We start from the raw sequence: 26,111 nt of genomic DNA on the forward strand, positions 1-26,111 counted from the left end.
ACCCTTACCCATTCCCTCTCTCTCTATGCTCACGTTCACATAACTATTCCACCATGCAGCCCTCACACTCCCTCTCACTCTGATGCTTTGAGCACAACTGACAATACACAGGGAGGACCCTTGGTCTTGCAGCCTCACACCATCTTTGTCTCCCTCTAAGTATCTATGCTATGCAATCTCTACACTCACTCCTTCATTCTCACTCAAACGCCACTTGTCTCCCTCATTGCAGGAAAAGAGAGCTCACAACAACAGAGAGTGAGCCAGGATTGAAGGAGGCCCACCCTCAGTAGCCCACCAGACCCTCTGGGAGGAAGGAGTGCTAGAAATTGTCGGGGCTGATGTGGCTGCGGAAGCTGGGGAAGGAGAGACGGGGCAAGCCCGCAAGCTGGTGACAGAATAGTTTTCCATCTCTCTCATTGACATAGCATGAGTCGCTGTTATGATTCTGAAGCTACATCATTTGGACTTACGAGCATCTGCAAAATCCAATGTGCATGTAACCTTGGCATCACATCTCTAACTCTTTACTCCCCCACAGGACCATCCGAAGCCCCCGTCCCCACTGCGGAGGAGGAAGAGGCTGAGCAGCCAGATGCCTCAGAGGAAGCTCCAACCTCTGAGGGCGCAGCGTCAGCAGACTTCAGCGCACCCAGCACCAGCACAGACACACCTCGGTGGGACCTTCGCGAGATAGAGTAGTGTTGTCACCTGGTGTATCACAGCTCACAAGTGAGCATCAGCAGATGGTGGAGACAGGGACAGCAGTGGAGAGTCCTCGTCGGAGGGCGCAGGACTCTGCCAGCTCAGCTCTGCTGCATGTCGACCCTCTGCCTCTGGGTCCATCCGCAAGAGAAGAGGTGATGGATCTCCATGCACAGATGCAGGAGTAGCAGACTGCTGGCGAGCCCTCACAGGTTCGCCACCCCAGAGGACGCCCGCCAAAGGTGTCGAGACAGGAGCAGCAGGAAAGTGAACAAGGGGCCTCCACATCTGCTGAAGTCACAGGGGAACCACTACGTAGGAGCACGCGTAAGAGAAAAATAAAGCACCACTAATCACAAGGGTAGTCACTTGGGTGAAATGTGTTTATTTTAAAAATGCCATCGGTTGGTTATTGTGAATCAAATTTCTGATGGCAACTTCTGCAGTGTGGCATGTGTCATTTCGCGAATGGGGCTGGCGGTCCTCTAATGCCAAGAGGGGAAGGAAAAAAAGGCCTCCCATGCTTCTGGTAGGTGCCTCAGTTGAGGAAGCGCTGAGTGAGGGTGGCGAGAGGGGCTTCCTAGGAGCTCACACTGGAGAAGTGTGTGAGGTTCCAACCTTCCACAGCTGTGCCTAAGCCTTGAACAAGTTGCCCCAAGCCTGAAACAACAAGGTCCTGCAACCTACAAATGCTGTCTGATTAAATCTCTTCTTTCCTGATTGACTTGCAGCTGAAAGTAAGCAAGCCGATATTGTTCACGCCAGGTTTCATCAGCGGGGTTCCCACCAGGCGTGTTTAGCATGGGAAAAGGCTGAAAATAGCAAGGGCCTCTTAAAATGGCATTATAGATGCCAATTATTGGTGATTAGGCTCCCGACGACCAGTACCGCCAGCTGCGGGCGGGACTGAGTCGGGTCAGATTGAAACGCCGGGGTGAAAGTCGGACGGGGCGGGGAATCAGGCAGGGGGGGTCGCGACCCCCTATTTTTACGATTCCCCCCCACACGCCTGAAACCCCACCTGACGGCTCCAGGAAAATCAACCCCAAACTGTCTGTAATTCAGACCAAGCTGTCAGTCTCACTCAGCGAAGCCTTAAAAAAATGATCAGTGTGGAAAATTGAAATGTATGATAGGTGCAGCAGGGGATGCTCTTCACAAATTGTTGGAGCAGAGCAGAGGGAACTTTACCCTACATCTGCCCTGTGAGTGCTTGATGCTAATACTAGGTGCAAAGTGTGGAAAAACATTTTGATTGCAATGGGATGGGCCTCATCCTGATGAGCGCAAAATTCAGTTAAAAAAAAAAATTAAACTTGTTGGTGTATGTAACATGGTACTACAAGTTGCTTTATGTACTTAAATTATTAATTTTAATAGATGACTGGAAGAAAGGGACGTGTTGTACGCAAACCAGACGACTCAGTTTGTTACGAGTCCAGAGCAGAACAAAATTTGTCCATTGACCATGTGAATTTAAAGGAAAAGGAGCGGTTCATGAATGGGGATAAGGTAGGTTTGTTTTTCATTATGTACAATCATGTATATTAGGCCCTAGTATTCTTTGAAATAAATGGAGAAACATGGGGCAACATGTTGAAGCAGGACCTGCTCTCAACCTCGATACTGCAGGAAGACCATGGGGTAGAAATTCATCTCGCGCACTGGCGCAACACGGGCGGTATTGGATCGGGCCCCCCATTATACGCAGCTCCTGTTATTGCAGTCAATAGAACTGAACATCAGGTGCTGCGTATAACGGGCGGCCGATCCGATACCGCTCGTTTTGCGTCACTTCTCGAGGCCTATATTTTCCTCTGGAAATTTTAGTGAGTAGACGTGTGTAAATAGCAGTGTATGAAGGATTGCTGCTATTCAAGACATTAGTGAAAAGATAAAACAACTTTTTGACAAGCACATTACATACTAGATCACATTTTCTTCCTCTTCCTCATGGGCACCATATATATTTATTAATACTAACAACAGAAAATGCTGGAAATACTCAGCAGGCCAGGCAGCATCAGTGGAGAGAGAAACAGAGTTAACGTTTCAGGTCTGGGACCCTTCGTCAGACCTGAAACGTTAACTCTGTTTCTCTCTCCACGGATGCTGCCTGGCCTGCTGATTATTTCCAGCATTTTCTGTTGTTGTTTCAGATTTCCAGCATCCGCAGTATTTTGCTAATATATATTTATTACTTTGTTAAGCAGTGTTTTGTATTTTTACGGTGGTTATTTTTTTTGTCCCATACCAATCAGTTCAGTCACCCTTTGCCGCACACCACCTCTGACTATTTGACAGTCCCCTGCCTGTAACACGGGAAACTGGCTTCTAGGAGCTACACAAGACCAGCCAGGGTACCTCTCCCTACTGTTACCCCACCTCACTGTGGGGAAGCACCTGGCCTCCACTTTGCACCTCGCACCGCTAACTCATCATGTCGGGCACCTCGAGTGTGAACCCATACCCCATCGTCCTGTGATACAGTGTGTTGAAACTCCAGTATGTTGTCTGGTAATGTTTACTTTTTGTGGAGCAGCTATAATAGTTGATACATCTTCTAAAATTAAAATGAACTCTTTCTAATTTGTCAAGTTTGTAGCCATTATCTCTGAAGCAGCCAGTTCAGGAATTTCACTGCAGGCTGATAAAAGAATAAAGAACCAGCGAAGAAGAGTGCATATGACCCTGGAATTGCCTTGGAGTGCCGATCGAGCTATTCAACAATTCGGTAAGTCCTGGCAAAAACTCGGCTATTATTAACAATAATAAACACAGAGTCATTGAAAGTTATTTTTCCTTGTATAATGTTAAAAACGGTGCCATTTTATATCTGAAAAAGAGATTATAATCTATAGGTGTTGATTTACCTTATAGACTGCCACTAAGTAGCTCCAGGGGTTATAGAAGGTAGTCATATAGGTGATAAAATGTCCACGATAAAGGGCTATTGTACACTCATAGTTACCTCTGGGACTAGGGGCAAGAGTTTACCAGTTATAGTCCCAAGATTGTAATCAGTTGTTTTATTTTCTATTCTTTGGTCTTAATTAAGTAAAGGCATAGAAAAGTTTTGATCTATTTTGGTAGATCAGGAAGAATATTTGTCTTTACTTTCTGATGTCAAACATTAAATAGCCTCTGCTTTTTGATCTCGACATAATTTCTGCAATCCTCTTTGTTCTGTTGCCTGCTGACATTACTCACATAAAACTATAACCTGTTGGCATCAGCTAGCAAGTATAAGTGAAAGTTATTTTCTATCATAAGATGGCCATTTAGGCAATTTTCTGATTAGAATTATAGCCCAAGATTAGAATGTGATTTATATTGCAATTCTTCCGTGTCTTAATATTCGTTCTCTTTTCAGGGCGTACTCATCGGTCAAATCAAGTGTCAGCTCCAGAATATATATTCCTCATCTCTGAGCTTGCAGGCGAAAGGCGATTTGCCTCTATTGTTGCTAAGCGTTTGGAGAGTCTGGTAATCTCATTATTCTTACTAAGGTGTAACGTGTAATTATTATTACAGTCCTAAGAATCAGATGGTCACTTATAAGTAAAGTTTTTTAAGCTTTAACTCCATTTACATAGGTGCTCTGACCACCATCCTGGACAATTAGCTGGGAGTCTGCATTGGCACCTTATTTACATACAGTTCTTACAAGAAAGATTCTATGGCATCTAAGCAGCTACATAATTGACGACAGAGATAAAAACAGCAGAGAAATGTTCACTGATATTATCTGCATAGTGTGGGTGATTCAATGAAAGTTATGAGTTCACCACTGTCTTTGGTTCCCCTATATTCTTTTTAATTGTGTCTCATTGTATTGTAGTCTTACGCTTTTCAAATCACAGTATCGGTAGTCCAGATTGACTATGTTTGACATCTGTGTGCCCTTTAATTGGCTATTCATAATATTAACTACAAAATCTACAACCTTTGCAACCCAACCCTGATCTATTTTATCATAAAACTTAAGATTCTTGAGATGGTTTATTGGGTACATTCTTTTTCTTTTCCCTGCACCCAAAGGTTTCTCTCCTGACAGTGTTGACTCCTGCTGGATATAGTTCCACTCCTTGCTCACGCACATGACTGTGAGTATCAGCAGTCTATTCCGTTTTGGGCAGCGTCACATCTGTCTTCATCAGACTACCGTACACATTTGTTTTCCAGCAGAGGTCACTGGGACCCTTGCTGATCTTTTTAAATTCCCAATCTGGGTACACTTTGTCCAATTGCACTGAAGTGGCTGAGATCAGATGCTCACTCAGCACAGACCAGACATCAATCCTGGGATCTCCTTTGATCTAAATAGCTCAGTACCACATCACGCAGTGCAGTTACCCAACTCGAGACAGTCCTTCTTGTCTTGGTTACAAAAAAACAAAAGCTGTTTTGATCTATCTTTTAGAGCCTTCAGCCAAACTAGTAGGACAGAAATGAGTAATGTCTGCAAATTTGATCAAACAGGCAGTGAAGAGATATAGATTTAAATAAGTAATATAACATTAAAATTGCTTGGAATGTACGTTTATTGGTTACCATTTTAGAATTACAAATTTGTTCTTTTTGTAGGGTGCTTTGACTCATGGTGATCGAAGGGCAACAGAATCCAGAGACCTCAGCAAATACAACTTTGATAACAAGGTAGTATCTAATATTTCTCTTGTTATAATTTAGCATAAGAAGCGATCAATTACGTAGGATATACAGCACAGAAACAGGCCATTCGGTGTTTATGCTCCAGTCGAGCCTCCTCCCGTCTTTCCTCATCTAACTCAATCAGCATAACCCCCTATTCCCTTATCTAACCGCCCCTTAAATGCATCTATACTGTTTGCTTCAACCACTCTCTGTGGTAGCAAGTTCCACATTCTCACCACTCACTGGGTAAAGAAATTTCTTCTGAATTCATCAAAAATGAAATGTAGATATATATGGGCTCCAGAGTTGGTTCAGAGCACTGTGTGCAAAAGTGAGAGGCCACATGCGCAAATACACACACAAGTTAAAAATCAAGAAAGCACTCCAGGCACATCTGTAGTTCATACCTGGCTGTCCATTATTTTGTATAGTGTATACAGGATGAGGCTTAAATCCCATGAGAGTTCCACCAGCCTCTCACCATGACTCCAGATCCCCTGGAAAATGGTGGAGTTTCCCATTTGCCATGTAAGGGGCGTAACCTCCTTCCACTCCTTTCAAGGCAAATAATAGCCAGTGGTGGGGACTACTTACGCCAGGAGTTCCTGTTTTGGCTCAGTTGGGACCCAGCGTATCCAGGGAATTGGATTGGAACCTGGAAGAAAAGGATTCTTTTATTTTAAGTGTATTTTTAAAGATCAGCCTTTTATATCGTGGAAACCATGGCCAGGGTTGGAGTTCCCTAGCAAACGCCCCCTTCCAACCCCACCCGAGGGTGGGCGGGAATCAAGCTGCCATGGGCAGGCGGGAGACAGCGATGTATCATAAGTGGCGTTTATGCAGTGCTGTTCCATACAAATAAGGTGCCCACCCACTGATCTTGCAAACTGCTGTGAGGTTACTGCTGGAGGGCACCAGCATGCACAATCTCAGTGTAACAACTATCTCAGCCTGCGGATTGTCAGTCTTGGGGTATCTTCCTTGGCTGGCACATATTGAGGCAAAGGACTGATTGTTAACTGAGGCAAGCAACAAAGAATAATGATTGTGTGATGTGGATATCGGGAGGCAATGGCCACCTGACCTTGGAGGTGCAAATATCTGAAAATAACCTAAACATCCTGGTGATAATATGAAGTTTATAGGGATGTGCGTCAGAGAGCTATAAAATGTAGGATTGTGCTTAAAATGTTAGTTCACAGCAATATTCTCCATTTTCGTCAGACCCTAGGGAGAGGCATTTACTAAAGCCTGAGCACTTTTTCACAGGCAAGGAGGGAAGACCAGAAATAAAGTAATCTCATGCTGCTCTCATGCACCTCCTAGTGTCTAGATTGGAAGCAGCATTTATAGAGGCTTCGGACTGGATTATCTTTGTTCAAACAATCATTGAGGTTTTGTACAGGAGGATTTAAGAGAGAGAAAGTTAAAGGATTATTTAAAAAAACTGCACAACCTACAGAATTGGGTCGTTTTTTTTGTTTTCATTTATATTATCCAAATATCAAAAATATTTTGTAATGTATGGTAGAATGTATGATGTTAAAATGCTTAGCTAACTACCTAGTAGTTGAGATAAATTGATGTTTGAATCTTTTTTTCGCTGATTATATTTTTCTTTTCTCGTAGTATGGAACCAGAGCACTGGATAAAATCATTAAAACCATCTTAGGTCAGGTTGAAAATAAAGTACTACCACCGAAAGATTACATTGGAGGTCCCAATGCTTTTATCGATGGTAAGAAATTAGTTCATACCCGGAACATGATTTGCATGTAACATGCAGAGTACATTAACATATTTAAAATCAATTGTAAGTGATTTGTTTTGTTCTAAAATGCATTATTTTGAAACTTGTATTATTACATATGAATAATTTCTGCATAGTAAAATAATTAAGGCAAATTATCTTTGCATGTATATAGCAGCCTGTGTTCTGTAGAATATAATATTGTCAAGAAATCTAACAAGAAGCATCTGTATTGCAGACATGAGGATGGGACTGATGGCTGTTGGGATATTCTGCAAAGAAAACCGTTACGGATATATAAATGTGGAAAAAGGTGAGAATTTAATGTTTTCTTTACCCGATTGTCAATTTGATTTTCAAATCTGCACTAGCATAACATATAAGTACTTAAATGAAAACAAAATATGTATTACACCTGCATAATTTTTGAGATCTTTCTGACCTCTTCAGGAACTGATGCAAAGTGCTTAGCGGTAAGATTTGAACTAAGATGTTGGATATAATTTACTGCTGTATTGTGCTTCAACTGGGGAAATTAAATATTGGCCGTAATTAGCTGATTCACAGTTCAGCTCCTTATTCCACACTGTCAATTGTTTGGAGACAGGTACTGGAGTTAACACATGAAAAATAAAGCAATACATTATAAAAATATTAGGTCTGATTTTAACTCACTCCATCCGGCGTAAACGGGGCGGTGGCAGCTGGAAAATGCCGTTGAGGTACTTAACGCCCCATTTACGCAGATGCTCTGACCACCATCTTGGGTAGGGTCCTGCGATGAGCAGCCTGTTTCAGGCAGGATATGCGAGTTGGGGTCCTAAAAGATACATCGGACTTTTGAGGTAGAAATTGCAATTTCGAGGTAGAAATGGGCTGAGCGTGCACCCTTAAAGGGACCGGTGGAGATTGATCAGAAGACAGTCCAGGCAATTGCCAGCCCCCCGGTCTCCCCCATCCCTGTTAGGATCGCTTCCCCACCCCCGACTGACTGCTGGCCAGCTCAGAGTGGGAGCCAGCTGATTTCCCACCTTCCCCTAACTGGTGAGCCGAAGCAGGATGTCCACTTGGTGCCTGCAACTCACTTGCGGCACGTAAATGAGGCCTGGGCCTGAAAATGGCTCAGGCCTCACGTCGGCCATAACGGGCTGCTGCAAACGCACTCCACCGCCATCTGCCCATATTTCTGCCTGGTTAAAAGTGGCCCTATTATGTTCCAGCATCTTCTCAAATATCTGTAATAGTTTTGAATATGAATTGATATAAACTAGTTTGGTTATGGAATTCACTGAGAAAGCACCAACAATGTTGATACTGTTTCTTCCACTTATAATGGCCACAGATCGTCTAGACTGTCACGTAAACTGAACAAGGCTAGTGTTCCCAACCAAAGTGCATTAAAAGTAATGGTTGTCCTTCTTGATTGTGGTGAATGGAATATTGGTTTATTGGCACTTTTTTTTAACTTAAACTGACATTAGTTGCAAGAAATACAGATAATTTAGCCATGCTTTGAATGATTCTGAAATCATTTTGCTGTCTTTGATGCTAATGAAATGATACACAGTCGTTCTTCCGGAGTTTGAGGTCTTTATAGCCAGTAAGCTGCAGTTGGCCCACTCTCAGTGTATGACTAAATATATTCGGCTATTCGGCTTACTGATTTAAAAACTATGAGCACTTACATGGGTGCTTTAGGATTTGGAATCAGGAGTCCTTTGACAATCTGTGGCTAAACTGAACAAATCAGATCAACACGGGCTCGGATTGCCAACTCTGGTTGGAAATGTTCACAGAGGTTTGATCACATGGCGCTCGATCGCAGTTTACAACTGTTATTGCACTTATCTTAGAATGGGTCGGGTCCCTGTAGTTGAGTGCCTTTGCTCCCTGTAAGCCTATCAAAAAATGTTTTTACGAAGTGGCAGGAGCGGACTCGGTATCGGGAAATTTTCCCGCGTGCCCCCCATGAATGGTTCCCTGCCACCCCTGATAGGTGCATTCTGTGATCCCCCACCACCTCCGAGAAGTCAAAGGTGCTTAATTCTTTGTAATCCCAAACAAAAGCAGAAAATGCTGGAAACACTCAGCATGTCAGGCAGCACCTGTAATCCAGAAGGGTTGGCAATCCTGGGAGTTAAATGCTATTTCACACGCCAATGAAAAATGACACGCTTCCCGTGTATACCAGCCATGCTGGAGTCTTTCAATCCAGGCCGAATTACTGACACCATTAAGCACCTTGCATGAAAGTTTCATGGCTCTTCCACAGTCGTTAAGTGGAGCACAAAGTGCTCACGCCTCTTGATTACATTGAGCTTCAATTTTGCTGGATAATTGCCACGCTGGCGCTGCCAGGGACTGGCCTTCACGCTCGCCCGTCAAAGCTCCACCTCCTCTCTACTTCCCTATTTTCTCCCAGGCTGCTTGCAACAGTGCCTGGGAGATCAATCCTCAATTCTGGGAGGCTCCCGGACAATCCGGGAGATTTGGCAGCCTTAACATGGACCAGTTCATTAAAGAGGCTTGCTCCATACTTGGTTAGTTAAAAAAGGGTGATAAATAACCTAAAACAGAAGTGATTTAATGTGACTTTTGTTGCTATTTTGTTTCAGACTGCAGCATCACAAAATTCCTGAATCGGATTCTTGGACTCGAGGTTCACAAACAAAATGCACTTTTCCAGTATTTCACAGACACATTTGATTATCTCATTGAGAAGGACAAAAAAGATGGAAAATATGACATGGGAATTCTAGGTACGACCAAGCAGCAGAGTGTTAACCGAGATTTTCCACCTTTTCTCATATCTTATATCTACATAATATTGTGACTAGTTAGAAAAATGCAGTAGATGTATTTCACACACAAATGTTGCACATGCCTAATTTGATGTTGCTTGTTTAAATCACAGTTATGTTGTGAAAGTGATGGCATATGTGTGAGCCATAGGTGATTGGGACTCACGAAAGTAACAATGCCTCACGGACCTAATTACAGTTTTTGAAATAAACAGGAAAATGAGCTTTCACAATATAAACACAATGGCCCCGATTTTCCCCGAGCCGTTGGGCGGGGTTTCGGGCATGTTGGGGGGGAAATCCCGAATTTGGGGGTCCCGACACCATCCCGCCCAAAACCCCGCCCCATGCAACTTTCAGGGGCAGCGGGTACCTGCCCCACACTGGGACCCGCCGAAACCAGGCGGGAAGGGATTAGTGCCAATTAACTGCCTGTTAACAGGTAGTTAACAGGCAGTTTTTAGCTTAATCCCTATTTTGAGGGGTGTCGTGTGGGATTCCCGACGGCTCCAAACCATGCCAAGTTGAGCAGGCGGGCCGTCGGGTTGAAGGAGTTGGAGGGGTCGCGATGTCGGTGCTCAGGTGAGTGATGGGTGCATGAGTGCAAAGGTAAGTGTGTTTGGTGTGTCTAAAGTGTGTAAAGAACTTTTACTTACCTGTACTTACCTTAACAGCCTTTCTTCCTGTAGCCGTCGGGAGCCCATCACTCAGCCGGAACTTAAAGATGAACGGCTGCGATCTGTGAAAAGTGACAGCCTTCAGCTTTGAGTGCTGCTGAGAGTTCTATCTGAGTCTGTGCAGAAGGACTCATGTTAGAACTCAAACTGTCAGTGTTTGGCAGCTTCAAACAGCTGTGAAACACTGATATTTCATCTGTCAAGAAATCTTGACAGATGAAATTGCAGTCTGTGACGTCACCTGTTGCCGGGTGGCCCTTAATTGGCCTGCTGAGCCCGCTGGGTGGGCTTAACAAGGTCAATCAAGGGAAAATCGTGCGGATTGGCCGGACGTCGATGTAGGCGGGTCAAAAACCCGAACGTTGAAGTCCCGCCTTCTTCCCAACAGGTTCGGGAAAATTACCCCAATGTATGGCAAAGAACAGTGGAATTCAGAAAATATTCAACTGCAAGCAACAAAAAGATGATTGTGCCAGCCATCATATTGGAAGCCGATCATATTTGGGGTGTCCAGAGTGCCTACCTAATATAGGTGTTAGACGCCTTGATTAAGCAAATTGGGCTCCTAATGCCGGTTGCAAGACCATGATTGAAATTGATGTACAAATGGGCAGAGTTTGCAACGTGCAAGCTCCGCTTAGTTGTGCCGGGTCTTGAGCAGCCTAACCAGCGGTCTTTAAAGGGACTGCTGGAGACCAATCAAGAAATGGCAAGAAAACCTTTTAAAAGTTAAATTCCTGCAGCGCCAGGCAGAGCAGGAGTGCTCCACAAAAGTACAAAAGGCCGCTGCCAGCCTGGGACCACCCCTTTCCTCTCCCCTGCTCTCCCAGGACCTTTCTGCGGACCGGCGGATGGAATTGGCCAGGCACCGACAGGCGAGCTACATCGGGGCGCTCAGTTGCCCTCCGCAGCTCACCTGGTTAATTTATATGAGGCCCGATGCCAAATTTCAGTGGGGCCTCCAGCTGGCAGGGACCAATGCATAAAGCAATCACCGCCGACTTTGGGTGCAAGTCCAAATTTTCGGCCTGTGTTCTCTTTGCCGTTACTATTCAGCTACAGTCAGAACTCAAGTATTTGCATAGGAATGTTGGGAGATTAAGGTAGCATTGGATGATCATACATTGCCTTGATTTGGTTCTTAGACTTAGTGCACTGAACACACAGGGTTACTTTTATTGATTGTGTCTCTTATATTTCATCAGATCTAGCTCCTGGAGTAGAAGAGATATATGAGGAACGTCAAGAGGTATTCCTTACACCAGGACACCCACAGGATGGACAAGTAGTTCTCTATAAGGTAAATTATTGTTATGCATGTCTTATAAATGGTATTTATTAGTTTGAGAACCATGATTTTGTATTGTACACCATCTCTCTCTTTCTCTTTAGCTGGTTAGCATATGGTATAACTGAAAGAGTTCTATAAATAAAACATTAAAAAAAAATCTTTACCTTTTCAGTTACATGTGATGATTATCTCTAGGCATAGGGCTGCATCCTAGGCCCAACTATCTTCAGCTACTTCATCAATGACCTCTACCCCCCCCCCCCAACCTCTCCCATCATAAGATTAGAAATGAGGCCGTTCACTGATGATTGCACAGTGTTCAGCTCCATTCACATTTCCTCAGACAATGAAGCAGTCCATGCCCGCAGGCAACAAGACCCGGACAACATCCAGGCTTGGGCTGATAACTGGCAAGTAACATTCGCGTCACACGAGTGTCAGGCAATGACCATCTCCAACCACCTCCCCATGACATTCAATGGTATTACCATCCCTGAGTCCCCCGCCATCAACATCCTGGGGGTCACCATTGACCAGAAACTGAACTGGATCAGCCACGTAAATGTGGCTACTAGAGCAGGTCAGAAGTTGGGTGTTCTGTGACGAGTAGCTCACCTCCTGACTCCCAGAAGTCTTTCTTCTTAACCCCTATGAGGGACAAGTCAGGAGCATTATGGAATAGTCTCCACTTGTCTCGATGGGTGCAGCTCCAGCAGCACTCAAGAATCTCGACACTATCCGCTTGATCGGCACCAAATCCACTGGCTTAAACATCCACTTCCTCCGCCATTGGCATACTGTGGCTGCAGTATGTACTGTCTACAGTATGCACGGCAGCAACTCGCCATGACTTCTTTGGCAGCACGTTCCAAACCTGCAACCACCACCACCCAGGAGGACAAGGGTAGCAAGTGCATGGGAACACCGTCACCCCAAAGCTCCCCTCCAAGTCACACACCAACCTGACTTGGACATATATTGCCGTTCCTTCATTGTTGCTGGGTCAAAATTCTGGAACTCTGTACGTAACAGCATTGTGGGAGTTCCTTCACCGCATGGACCGCAGCAGTTCAAGAGGTCCCACCATCACATTCTTGAGGGTAACTAGGGATGAGCAATAAATGCCTGCCTTGCTAGCGACGGCCACACCCCGAGAATGAATTTTTTAAAAGGCAAAACTGATTATTTAAAAGGCTGTTTGCCAGAATGCAGATCTATGCAATTGTTACATCATGCTTTGTCCTATAGCAGTGTTGATTCTATGGCTGTAAGCTTTAACTCACAGCAAAAAACCTAATAATTAATTGCAGGAAAAATAAAACCTTTGAGCAGCTGCAGATAATGAACATTTAACAGACTGCAGTGAGCAAAAAGTTTCATATATTTTAGATATATTTCTTAAGGCTAAAGGGATCAAGGGATATGGGGAGAAGGCAGGGACAGGGTACTGAATTTGGATGATCAGCCATGATCTCATTAAATGGCGGAGCAGGCTCGAGGGGCTGAATGGCCTACTCCTGCTCCTATCTTCTATGTTTCTATGTAAAATGGGCTTAAAAGCTAGCCCATAGAATCACAAAGACTTTTACAACCACTGTTTATAATTGGCAGGAGGTCATTTTCTCAGGCAAAATTAATTTTACCAGTTTATATTTCTCTGGAAACAGAGTGATTTGTTCCTGTGAACAGTTCCATATAATAGGCAAGCCAGCAACTATAGTAATTTGTAAAGATTACCCGAATTAGAGTGATGGTCTTGAGCAGAACTCAAACCAGACAGTTGAATTATGAAACTTCTTTCACTTGTGTTTTTCAGAAGACTGGTTTATTACTTAAAGAGTTAGATCCAATGAAAAGCGTTGAATGGTGTTAAAAGGCTTTGTAGCGAGAAAAAGGAAATTTGCAAATGTAACAACAGTCAAGTGTATCAGATTCTTGACCATTGGCCTTGTTTTGAGCTCTGACTTTGACTATTACTCTAAATCAGGTAGCCATAACAACATGACTTTCTGTAATCCCCAGCCAGCCTATTATAGGAGCAAAGAATTTTGTTCCAGAAAGATAACAACTGGCTCGGCTAATCAACCCTGGCAGACGATGGCCTCCTGTTAATTTTAGACAGTACGGACATTAGCTGGCAAGCAGCCTGTAGCTCTCCCTATTGACTGAAATAAGATACATGGTGTTAGATGGTAGTAAAGGGTACAATTAAAGGAGGAAAATAAAGAGTGATATAAATATTGGTAATAAGTTGCTGTTCATTTATTTTGTTTTCTGTAGATAAGTGTGGATAGGGGCATGCCCTGGGAAGAGGCTTATCAGAAGTCACTCACCTTGACCGGATCTAATGATGGTTTCTACCTTTCATACAGGGTTAGTATCACATTTTGTTGTCTGTGCTTTGCCTTGTGCCATGTAATTATTATGACATATATTCTAGCAAAGTGAGTTATAGGAGCGGAGGTGCCGTTTCTTCTGCAATGCAGATGAGCATAAATTCAGTACAGTAAAGCGAAGAGAAGTCCAACTTGAGTACTTTTTATTCGAAATATTCTCCATTTTAACAAATAAACTTGCAGCAAAAAAATGAAATTTCAGCATTTTTAAAAAAAAATCTGCCCGTTCTTGTTGGCAGAAGGCCTGAGCCATTTAGAGGTCTAGTCCTTATTCTGTGCCGCCGGTGACCTGTGAATGTAAAACCGCCACCCTGCTGCAGCTCACCGGTTCTGATAGGGCAGAAAATTTGTGGGCAGCCACACTGATCCGGCCAACAGTCGAAGCTTGGTGGGAAGGGGCATATGGGGTAGCTTTGGATGTGCCAGCAGCGGCCTGGACTTTTTCTGCTCCTCTTGGCCCCACTAAAAAAAAAACATCTATTTCCTGGGCCGTTTTGTCAACGGCCTCCAGCTGTTCCTTTAAGGACTGCTGGTTAGGGCGCTCACCGCCTGGCAAGAACGGGCAGAGCGTGCACGCTTCTCCCATTTGTACCTCGAAATTGCATTCAGGGTCTTTTGTACGACACAGGAACCCAAATTTGCTTAATTAAACGAGGCTGTTGTCTAATTCAGGCAGGTGCCTGGGCCGCCTTTGTATACGCCCCGGGCAAAATGGCGGCCGGCAGGATCGGAGCAAGGTTGGTTAGTGCGGCGCTTTGAAACCAGGGCCACTACCATTCTGTTCTGGCCGGAGTTAAAATCAGCCTATTGCGTCAAAACAATGGAAAATGCAGATATTAACAGATAAATTTGAGGTTTAGTAGAAACTCGGCACTAAATGAAGCTGATATACACTACTTCAGATTTGAGTAATCACAGATGTAAAATGTCACTTGATCAATTATATTTGAATATTTGTCTGATAGTTTGAAGCTTTGTATACTCATGTATGACAAAAAAGTCATTTTACAGGATTGTAGAATTGCCTTTGCTTTATGAGACATGAAAGTTATAATGCTTTTATGCTAAAAAAAAATTGCTCACAACTCCTACACTTTGGGTCACTCAAGCATAAGTACTGTCTTGGATCGTCACACATTCTTACTGGTTTTTTTCTTACAGCTTAGAGGGAATGAGCCTTTTGCACTTTTGGCTGAGCAAATTACTGTGAAGAATTATGTGTTGTATAAACCAAATATTGGCAAACAAATACAACCCGAAAGCTTTGATAACTTACGGAAGAAATACAAAAGAGTGAGTATTGTAATGACAGGATTGGTTCTGATTTAGTTATATGCAAGGTTCAATCAGTGAGAAATCCCCTCCTAAAAAGTTGATGAAAGAAACATGAAGTGTAATTGTTGGCACCATTAGGTTATATGTGCTCGAGGTGATGATTAGCAAATGGCTTTTAATACTGATAATTGTACAGTAATGCTTTTATAAGTCTGATAAAACAAACCCCGGCCAACAACTAATTTTTGCAGCCCCCACTAGTCCAGAAAATCATACAACTGTACATTTTGGATCTAGCGGTATTAAAGAGGCGCTGTCTTTATACCGAGGGAAGAACACCTAAACATCACTTTTGTTAAGAACAAACACATCGGGAACAAGTGATAAGTTGATATTTTTGCAATACTTTGATACAAATTGCATTATTGAATCCAAGTTGAATGGCAAACATTATAAAAGGCTTGCCAATTTTATATAAATATTTTTTTTTCCTGCAGGGTTCAACCCCTCATTGTACTGTGATTTTTTTTGAAGGCATACAGCTATATATGGCTGCATATCTTTAAAAATCACAGTATAACGAAGGGTTAAACCTCACGGGAAAAATATTTAGAAGTGACAGTTGATCAGCTACCAGCATTTTCTTTACCAACAACAACTTGTATTTATATAGCGCCATTAACGTAGTAAAGCGTCCCAAGGCGCTTCACAGGAGTATTATAAGACAAAAAATTTGACACCGGACCACGTAAGGAGAAATTAGGGCAGGTGAGGTAGGTTTTAAGGAGCGTCTTAAAGGAGGAAAGAGAGGTAGCGAGGCGGAGAGGTTTAGGCAGGGAATTCCAGAGCTTAGGGCCTAGACAACAGAAGGCACGGCCACCAATGGTTGAGCGATTATAATCAGGGATGCTCAAGAGGGCAGAATTAGAGAAGCGCAGATACCTTTGGGAGGGGGGGGTTGTGAGGCTGCAGGAGATTACAGAGATAGGGAGGGGCGAGGCCATGGAGGGATTTGAAAACAAGGATGAGAATTTTGAAATCGAGGCGTTGCTTAACCGGGAGCCAATGGAGGTCAGCGAGCACAGGGGGTGATAGGTGAACGGGACTTGGTGCGAGTTAGGACACGGACAGCCAAGTTTTGGATAACCTCAAGTTTACGTAGCTTAGAATGTGGGAGGCCAGCCAGGAGTGCGTTGGAATAGTCAAGTCTAGAGGTAACAAAGGCATGGATGAGGGTTTCAGCAGCGGATGAGCTGAGGCAAGGGCGGAGACGGGCGATGTTACGGAGGTGGAAATAGGCGGTCTTTGTTATGCTGCAGATATGTGGTTGGAAGCTCATTTCAGTGTCAAATATGACACCAAGGTTGCAAACACTGTGGTTAAGCCTCAGACAGATGTTAGGGAGAGGGATGGGGTCAGTGGCTAGGGAACGGAGTTTGTGGCGGGGACTGAAAACAATGGCTTCGGTCTTCCCAATATTTAATTGGAGAAAATTTCTGCTCATCCATGACAAGCAGTCTGACAATTTAGAGACCGTGGAGGGGTCGAGAGAAGTGGTGCTGAGGTAGAGCTGGGTGTCGTCAGCGTACATGTGGAAACTGACACTGTGTTTTCGGAAGATGTCGCCAAGGGGCAACATGTAGGTGAGAAATAGGTGGGGGCCAAGGATAGATCCTTGGTAATCAAAGAAATAAAACCTTGTGGAGAGAATGATTCTCTATAAAGCAGTTAGACTGGATTTGGAGTACAACAACCAATTTTTTCCTGTTGTTTATCAACCATTGTTCTTGGAATATTGGTTGATAAACAACAGTTTGGAACATTTTTGTGAGGAAGAAATAGAGGAATAATCACAAAGGTTAGATTTAGTACTGAAAAAATATACTGTAGTGAAACTTAAGTGGGTGTCATGGACACTAGTTTTTTTGGAAAAATGCTTTAAATATATTTTAAACAAATCTGCACAGGAAAAGTTTAGATACATCAGTAAACAATTATGGTTAACTCTCATCTGCTGATTAGCAAAATGATCTAAACTTTCACTCAGGATAGCATTACTTTTTATTTACATTTTTGGCTTTTTAATATTGATTGTTTTATACTATTTATTGGCACATTTGCTATTTCTACAAAACCAAATTAAAAGCAAGTGAAAAAATTAAATCTTTTTAGCTTTCTTTATTCTTTTCAGCGGTGTTGCAATTTTTCATTTAATACTTTATTTATTTATTTTCCTTGTATATCTTAGGTTGAACCAGAAGAGGCCAAAGAATTTTGGGGAAACCTGTATAGTTTCTCCTTCCAAAAATGCAGTCACGCAGCTTGGTAAGGTTTTGCCAGTTTGAATGGGTATGCTTCAAGTAGTTTCCCCTTTCATAATAGGTCCTTCAGAAACTCAATTAGTAAAATTGTGCAAATGGCTCATATAGTTTGGTATGCACATTATTGAAGTGTATTGCATTAAAAAGATGGGGTGTAGATAAAAGTTGTTTAATAAAAAATGTTTTATAGTATGTGGGGATAGAACAATATATTAGTGCAGAGGTCATATCAGATTTGTAATTTCATCACCCCAGGTCTTGTTGCAGTTCCTTTACATTTGTTTATTTCATTTTAAACATCCTTTAAGCAGTTTTGTAAAAGAATGTTTCATATATATTGTGGTGGTGTCGGATTGACATTCCCTGTATATTGTAGTACTGTAGGTGCAGATTTGTTGCACACAAATAAATTCAGCCTTAAAGTGATATCCAACACTGGAGTAGCACATTGTCAGTTTCTGCCTTTTTAGCTAGTGCACTATTTCCATATTTGGGAAGAACATGTGAACAGTGACCAAATTACAGTACCACTGTGTGAAAAGAATTTTACCACATTATGTTTAGATTCACTATAAGCCCTGATGAAAAGGGTTGCTTATGTTAGTATTTTGATATTTACCATTTTGTCAACAAAAGCTTTTGATCATTGTATGTGGTCCTTGTCTTTTTTAGTTTGCTTCTCATTTTCTTAGCTAATACCGACTTCCACGTTATCTGAAAATTCTCACTATATATAATTTTATGTTGAACTGCTGATTTCAAACTTGGCAATATAATGAGCAAATCAGAAGGAGCTGAATTCAATCCTAAAGACTCTAGGTGTGACTCTACCCACCCACCCCCCCAGTTATTTCTGTTAGCTCATCGTTAGTCTGGGTGTGATTGACTGGGCACAATTTCCATGATAATGACCAGCTAGAAACCACGCCTTCTTGGTATTCTGTACGAGTGCTGTGTGCCTGAGCCATCATTGTATCCTACATGATCGCCATATCCCTCTAGATATTATGGATATAGTTAAACATAAAAGATAGGAGCTTACACATTACTGTGCTCAACATTAGAGTATGACTGCTCTACAGATTTACATGACATCCTTTGTCCTTTATTTTAACCGAGTTGTTAATTAATTTTGTATGTTAAAATAGCGCACAAAGAAATGTCACGATTTCTGAATCAACCTGTCAGTCATTGTATCGCCATACAATCGCTACACAATTACTGTGTCCCTATATGATCACTGTCTGTCTCATACCCACTATATGTGGTGGGTCATAATTATTATCGTATGTCTTTTGGAAACAACAGCATAGGAAGGGAAGTGCATAAGGCTGAAATAATTATTGAAATGTGTCCATACATCTTCTGTCATCCACAGGAATGGGAAGTGTAAAATAGTACAACAAGGGAAGGAGTGTTTTCAAGGCATGCGGCTGCGCCACTACTATATGTTGTGTGGCGCTCTACTAAGGGTTTGGAACAAAGTTGGAAACATTATGTCTGATGTTACAAGTTCCAGTCACTTACAGATTGTACGTCTCAAAACCAAGGAGCAGAAGAAGCAAGTTGGTGAGTAAAAGTTGACTTGTTCTCGCGTGGATTTAGCTGAGAGATGCTCTGCCGAGAAAAATGTTCATATACCAACTTGCCCCTAGGTGGCGCAATCAGTGATATTTTTATCTGTTTAATTTATCCACATTGATGCACCGATTCACTCAGTCTAACAAACTGTATTTCCAATACTTTCTCTTGTGCGTGTTCTCAATGCACCAATCTCATTATTCTGGCAGAATATATTGATTGAAATTAAATTACATTTCTACAATCAATGTTTCAATATAGTCTGCCAAACTCTGTTAGTTAATAAATTTAAAATATATATTTGATAGATTTCATTTGGAGTTAGTGATTTTGTCCATTAACTGTAAAACCTTAATGAGTAATAAAATCAAGAAACAGAACTACATTTTTGCTGTAGATAATATGCTTGTGGTGGAAGAAAAAAGCTAGGTGCTTACCAGTTGCTGTGTGCAACATTAGCTATGACTGCTGAACATATTTATATGATATCCTTTGTCTTTCATTCTAGCTTAGTTGTTAGCTCATTTAAAATAGATTAATATATGTTACAATAATGTTCAAAGGAATGTCATACAAAATTGTTAAGGATTCGTATGCTAATACTGCACACAGTCATTTTTAAGATGGAATTTTTTTAGATTACTTATTAGATTAGATTTTTTTCTATTGCAAAGAAAATTAACACCTTCTGTTAAGTAGACAACATTGTACTGATTTCTGGGATCGGCCTGTCAACACTGGCCTAATTTCAATTTTGAACCACAATAAATTTAATTGGGAATCATTATTTTCTTGAACACATAACTTGACCGTTTGCAGTGAACCATTTAAGTTTCCTAGGCTTTGGTTTTATTAATTAGCTCTCATCAGGTGCCAAGTATGGAGAGTCTCTAAGTCAGGAGTTCCCATGCCCTGGCCCTCAGTTGGGACCTGGCCTTGGATCAGCACAAGCATACCTCACTGACACCCGGGCCCACTTGGTGGGGGGGGGGGGGGGGGGGGGGTCCAGGCTGGGATTGGGGCATGGACCCCTGAAGATCAGGGACCCAATTTTATTTTTAATTTTCAAGTGCTCCCTGAGAAGGGGGCTGTTGGGGCAGAGCTTGTAGCTCTCTAAGGCAAGGGGCCCAGCACCCCATTCTGGCAAGATCAGCCGGTGTTTCTGATGGAGGCCACCACAGATGCACCCCAAATCCGCTAAAGGCCTGCTCCTCCTGGCCCCGTGGGATCAGAGGCCGGGGCTGCAGGTGAGCACTTATGCACCTCCCTCCCTCTGGATTTTCTGGCCCAATGTATCTGAATGTTGGGTGAGAACAGCAATCATGCTCAACTGTGATCCAGACTCCCAGTTCATTATGTTTTTGTTTTTGGATGATGATGCTAGCCAGCATTTAATACCCAACCCTAGTTTCCCTGACAAAACCTTGGTGTGCCACCTCTGAGGCCAGAGCATGGGACTGGAGTTATGGCAGGTTCCCTTTCCTAAAGAATATTAGTGAACCAGTTGTCTTTTTGACAACTTTCGTGGTCATCTTTTTGGTACCAGTCCACAAATGACCAGATTTGAACGTATGACCTCTAGGTTGTTAGTCCAGTAACATAACCACACTACTGTTACCAGCCACAAAATTCTACACCCTCAATCCTACCACATAGCACCCACCCATTCCAACTGGGCACTTAGGGACAGGAATGCTACTCAAGCGCTCCAGTCACATTATGGGGAGGGAGGCCCTCTAAACAACCCTATTACACTACAGCCCCATCAGATAATACAAGTTGTACTCAAGTGCTTATTGTGAATTGGCAGTTGCTATCAATTATAATAGTCTCTTCTGATAAAAGAACTGACTTCAGCAATGACTGTGTTTGTTCTCTAATCTAAGCAAACTTTTTGTCTGGTGATTTCTACAGGTATAAAGATTCCTGAAGCTTGCGTTTATAATGTCATCGACGAGCTGAAGAAAATGGACATGGCGGTAAAGAAAAAACAGGAGGAGAATCGGCAGCTCCTGGCAAGCCAAGTACTGCAAATATGTCAAAGCGATGCACAGGACAGTTTATCTGGGGAACAAGCCTTTACCAACAATGCTCAGATTTTATCAGAAACTTTCGACCCTGTACAAGTTTTACAGGAGTTGTTAGGGATTGATTATGATCAATTTGGAGAGCAGGATCAAATGCTAAGTCAAGATCGACAAAGTGTTATTCAGTTTGGGCAACCATCACACCTCTGGGAAGCTGGCTGAATAGCAAAAGACTAGCATGCTGCTATGCTAAAGTGCCTGACTCCAGTTGAAATATTTCGTATCATATTGACAAGCAGGCTGAAAATTGACAGTAAGTCATAGATTTTCCCTTCAATGATACTGCCTGCACATAAAGACCAGGACTGGGACAAAGCTGCTTTCTTTGAAGCTTTCTTCAATAATGTGGGCTTTGAAGGTAGATTTCTTCAACCTTTGAATCTTTGGTGTGGCGTTATCAGAAGCTGACATCCTTCTCCCCTTCTCCTCTCACTGTATTTTGGTACTGGTGTTGTAATCAACCAAGCATTTGTTCAGTTACAACTGGAGATCGGAATGAGTCCTCTGCACAGTCAAAAACCGACGAGAAGGGAGAACTGTACAAAGTGACAGGTAATAAGGTTCAATGGTTGAAAAATAAAGTTCGTCCCAACCTAGTGAAACTGAAAGCCAGCTTTCCCAGCACTCGCCATGACATTTGGAAACCTGCTAGAAAAGCTGTATTTCTGAGGAAGAGTACCATTTTCTCTGCTGTCGAGTAACTGCTGTTCTGCACACCTTTTATGTAACACATTTTTTGGGGGGCTTAAATAAGCACTTAACAGCAGTGTAATTACAGTGTAGTAAACTATTCATGTACTATTAATATGCTTTAACAAAGTGCAACATTGTAACGTACAACTATATGACTGTAAATATAAACTCCGTCATCTTTTAAAAAGATTGTAACAGGTTTTATACCACACATGGTCTGGGAACCGTGGTGATATTTTTCATATCTCCACACTTGTAATATCATAAAGATGTAAATTTGTTTCTAAATTATATATTTTAAGCATGTGGTATAATTATATGTTGTGGAAAGCAGCAAAACATGATAAATATCTCCACAGAGTTACGAACTCTGCCTGACTTGTGGATATTAGTCATATCACCTGCTGGCTGTGACATGTCCTCTTTAACTATATTGGAGCAACTATGCAATAGCTTATAAGAGTGTAGTTACAGAAAGTGCTGGTTAAAGTCTCGTTATATGCTTATATATGTCCCCCTTGAAATATTAACTTTAACCTGGAAACTTCACTCTTGTGTAGAGCCACTCCAGATGAATGTGGTGGTTTACAACCCTTGGTTTTAATTTGGGGAGTTGTAGAAAATTAAATTGGGTTGTCCTGTCTGTTTCTTGTCCCTGAAAGATGTGTGTGGGGCAGATTGATATCTGATGGGAGACAGAAGAGCAGTCTGGTTGAGAGTGCTCAAAACATAACTGAATCGACAGGAATGTGAGCTCTGGCAGAACAGGGAGCCTTTTAACTTGTTTTTATTCCCATTTTAAAATGAAATAAAGTAATATTTTATGTTATTTAATTTACTTTCTTTCCTTAAATTTTATTTCTATCGCTTTTTTCCCCCCTCTCTCTTTCATGTTGGTCCTGCGAGTTTCACTGCACTAACCTCCTCTCGCCAGTAACTGCTCTGGTCAGAGAACTGCAGTAGAAAGAGTTCTGTTCTTTCTCTTTATTCAATTGCTCAGCAACTCACTAGCAGTGCCACTGTAGAGCAGATAAGCTGCAATGGTCGGAATAAATATGCAACTTTTTTAGTTCAAAGACTCTAAGCTGGAAGTTTTTTATAAAATAAAATCTGTTGCTCAGGTTATTGTCAGTATTGGTATTGTAAACCTACCAATCCATTTGGAGTGACCCCAAAGACTCATTTTATGAAAGTCAGGTTCCTTGCTACAGGTAAAAAAGTTCCTTTCACTGTCCAGCCATTCAAAACTGGGAGTAATCATTGGGGACAAGAAGCAGTTCGGTCCTTTAGACATTCTTACATTGACTTTATACTAACACTTGCATCACTTACTCAGGTACAGTAAAATTATCTTGATCCAGTGGATATATAGACTGGAAGAAGATATAGTCAGAATGGTGGAATTTGAGAAGCCATCTTTTGTGGGTTTAAATTATGGTCTGACATGATAGTCTCTATTACCACCATAGCTGCCTAAAATCTGCATCACAATTTTTCAGTTAAACTGACATGCATGTAGTACTGTATGAATCACTTTATTCAAGTCTGAACCTCAGTTTGTGTGTTTTGTGTGATTCAGTAACTGTTTTTGGTAGCATGTAAGGGTTACAATAAAACATTGGTTACAACCCCAACATGACTAATCCAGTGCCTAAAAATATTAATTCCCTTTGATTACTCCAGAGTTCTGGTGGAAGTAAATTCAAGCAAATGGAAACTCTAGTTTTTAAAACAAAAAGTTTAATAAATAGGTCACAATAATAACTGGCTTATTGAAGCCTTGGATGATGGCAAGAGACCAAGGATGGTTGGAGGAAAAATATCAAGAGTAAATAGTGACCTTTAACTTTCAACCAGACATTTAAACAAAAATGACAAACATGGAAACTTGATTCAGTGTGTCAGGGTTATGTGTAATGGCTGTTGTTTCACCTTTGTGAATTACGGGTTAACATATTTGAACCAAGCATTATGGTTGCATGACATTAATGCTGCTATTACTTGGTAAAGAGAAACCCATTAAATGGAGGGGGTCAATGTGGTTATATGAATTAGACAGGAAGGTTAGAAAATGATGCATCAAAGCAAACACGGTTACATTACTCTGTAATTGATGGAGATTTGCTGAAGTCACTATTATTTGATATTTAATGGATCAAAAGTAGATATCATGGCCCTTTCCTTGACCTATTTAATGGATTGTAAGAACACTTTAAAACACCCACAAGATCATTGCCAGCATCCGGTGTGCTTCGATCCATTTTGGAGCCTGGCTCAAGCCATAGCATTAGTTATACTCAATAACCCACAGGCCCAGTTATATTTGCTTGTTTGTCATACAGAAAGGAACACCTAATACAGGTGGTTGTGTATATGGCAAGGAGTAAGAAGAGCAGATGGTGAAATAGGGAAGATGTATGTAATTTTTGCAGACTAGAAACACCCAACTATAAATGTTCTATCAAGTAATTGTTAAAGTAATTTTAAACAAATTTAATTCAGGGACTGCTGTAAAGCTTTAAAAAACTGCTTTAATCTGCCATTAGAAATTTTGGATGCACTGTAATATTAGAAACCAGAGATTAATTGCTTTTGTGCCCTACTTTCACAAAGTATTCTAACAAGGATAGAACACAAATACCAAAGTATTCACCATCTTAAGTTGCCTGCTATAAAATCTCTTTGCCTCAGGAACCGATCCAATAGCCCTTTTCTACCTTTTATATCAGGGTTGTCTACATGAATTAAAAGATTCGTGTTGCTTTTTGTTCATTAAACAGTACATTGACTTTTTTACATAAATTATTTTGTTAACCGATATGGTTCTATTGATTGTAGCTATTGTATATGCTGTGGGTATCTGTAAACAATGCAAGCACTTTTGCCTACTTACAAATTACTGGGTTGTCTTTGTTTTCTATTTGTATTTATAAGTGTAGGAAATGAAGTGGTATATATGTAAAAAAAAAAAATTATCAAAATGTGCCTTAAACTAATTATTCTTAATTTTCTACTTTCAAGGAAGGAGTATAGTAGCATGCTTTCATTTTTATGATAAATAAAAAAAAACTACAATTATCTTTTTTTACAACTTGCAGTTCACTGTCTCTGAATGCGTGCTTGTTGTTCAGCAATAATTTTTTTGTAATATATTGAGAATATCTACCAGATACTAATTGAACAGTTTGCTTCTCTAGTACCAGTACCTTGCCAATCCCACAAGACAGTTGCACTACACATCTATGTATCCATAATGAAATATCTTCATTTTACAAAATTTTATATTACTCTGTAGCATAAAATAAAGTTTTGGTAAAGATGTTTTATGTTGCTGATTGCCTCAGGGTTAAATATCTCAGTTCTGAAAGCACCAATGAATGGAATGGATAAATATCTACATTTCTTGCAGCTGTAGCTTATCCTTGTGTTCTTTTGCCTGTGTTTTTTTTTTCCATTCAGGCCTTAGTCCCACACATGTATCTTTTCCCATCGGAGTGAGAGAGCAGGTAACCCATTCCTAGAATATTTTTTTTAATTCATTCATGGGATGTGGGCGTCGCTGGCAAGGCCAGCATTTATTGCCCATCCCTAGTTGCGCTTGAGAAGTTGGGGGTGAGCCGCCTTCTTGAACCGCTGCAGTCCGTGTGGTGAAGGTACTCCCACAGTGCTTGGGGGGTGGGTGTCCAGGATTTTGACCCAGCGACGATGAAGGAACTCTGCCAATTTTAAACCCATAGTTTTCCTTTCCATTTGGTGGGGCAATTGAGCTAATTCAATACCAGCTACAATTCAATCTAGAGTCTCTTGGCCATGTGTCAGAACAAAGTGGATAAAAATTTAGGTTCAAGGAAAACAGACAAGGTATGAAGAGTGTAGCA

General features: G+C 41.7%; 1 protein-coding gene across 2 annotated transcripts in view; it reads left to right on the forward strand.

The window, feature by feature from the left end:
- LOC147108127 (protein strawberry notch homolog 2-like) overlaps positions 1–25,311 on the forward strand; it is a 175,184-nt gene extending 149,873 nt beyond the window's left edge. For both annotated transcript variants that reach the window (XM_086004619.1, XM_086004620.1), the window contains exons 20-32: positions 2,086–2,217; positions 3,304–3,439; positions 4,079–4,191; positions 5,293–5,364; positions 6,991–7,099; positions 7,350–7,424; positions 9,727–9,870; positions 11,795–11,889; positions 14,161–14,253; positions 15,438–15,569; positions 17,800–17,876; positions 19,251–19,441; positions 21,368–25,311. In XM_086004619.1, the coding sequence (XP_085860745.1) occupies positions 2,086–2,217; positions 3,304–3,439; positions 4,079–4,191; positions 5,293–5,364; positions 6,991–7,099; positions 7,350–7,424; positions 9,727–9,870; positions 11,795–11,889; positions 14,161–14,253; positions 15,438–15,569; positions 17,800–17,876; positions 19,251–19,441; positions 21,368–21,702 (1,704 nt within the window). In that variant the 3' untranslated portion in view covers positions 21,703–25,311. The remainder of the gene's footprint in view (positions 1–2,085; positions 2,218–3,303; positions 3,440–4,078; positions 4,192–5,292; positions 5,365–6,990; positions 7,100–7,349; positions 7,425–9,726; positions 9,871–11,794; positions 11,890–14,160; positions 14,254–15,437; positions 15,570–17,799; positions 17,877–19,250; positions 19,442–21,367) is intronic.
- The last annotated feature ends 800 nt before the right edge of the window (positions 25,312–26,111 follow it).

The sequence above is a fragment of the Somniosus microcephalus genome, chromosome 13 (assembly GCF_052327205.1).
Source record: "Somniosus microcephalus isolate GS21.2 chromosome 13, FLI_Smic_1.0, whole genome shotgun sequence".
NCBI classification, from domain to species: Eukaryota; Metazoa; Chordata; class Chondrichthyes; order Squaliformes; family Somniosidae; genus Somniosus; species Somniosus microcephalus.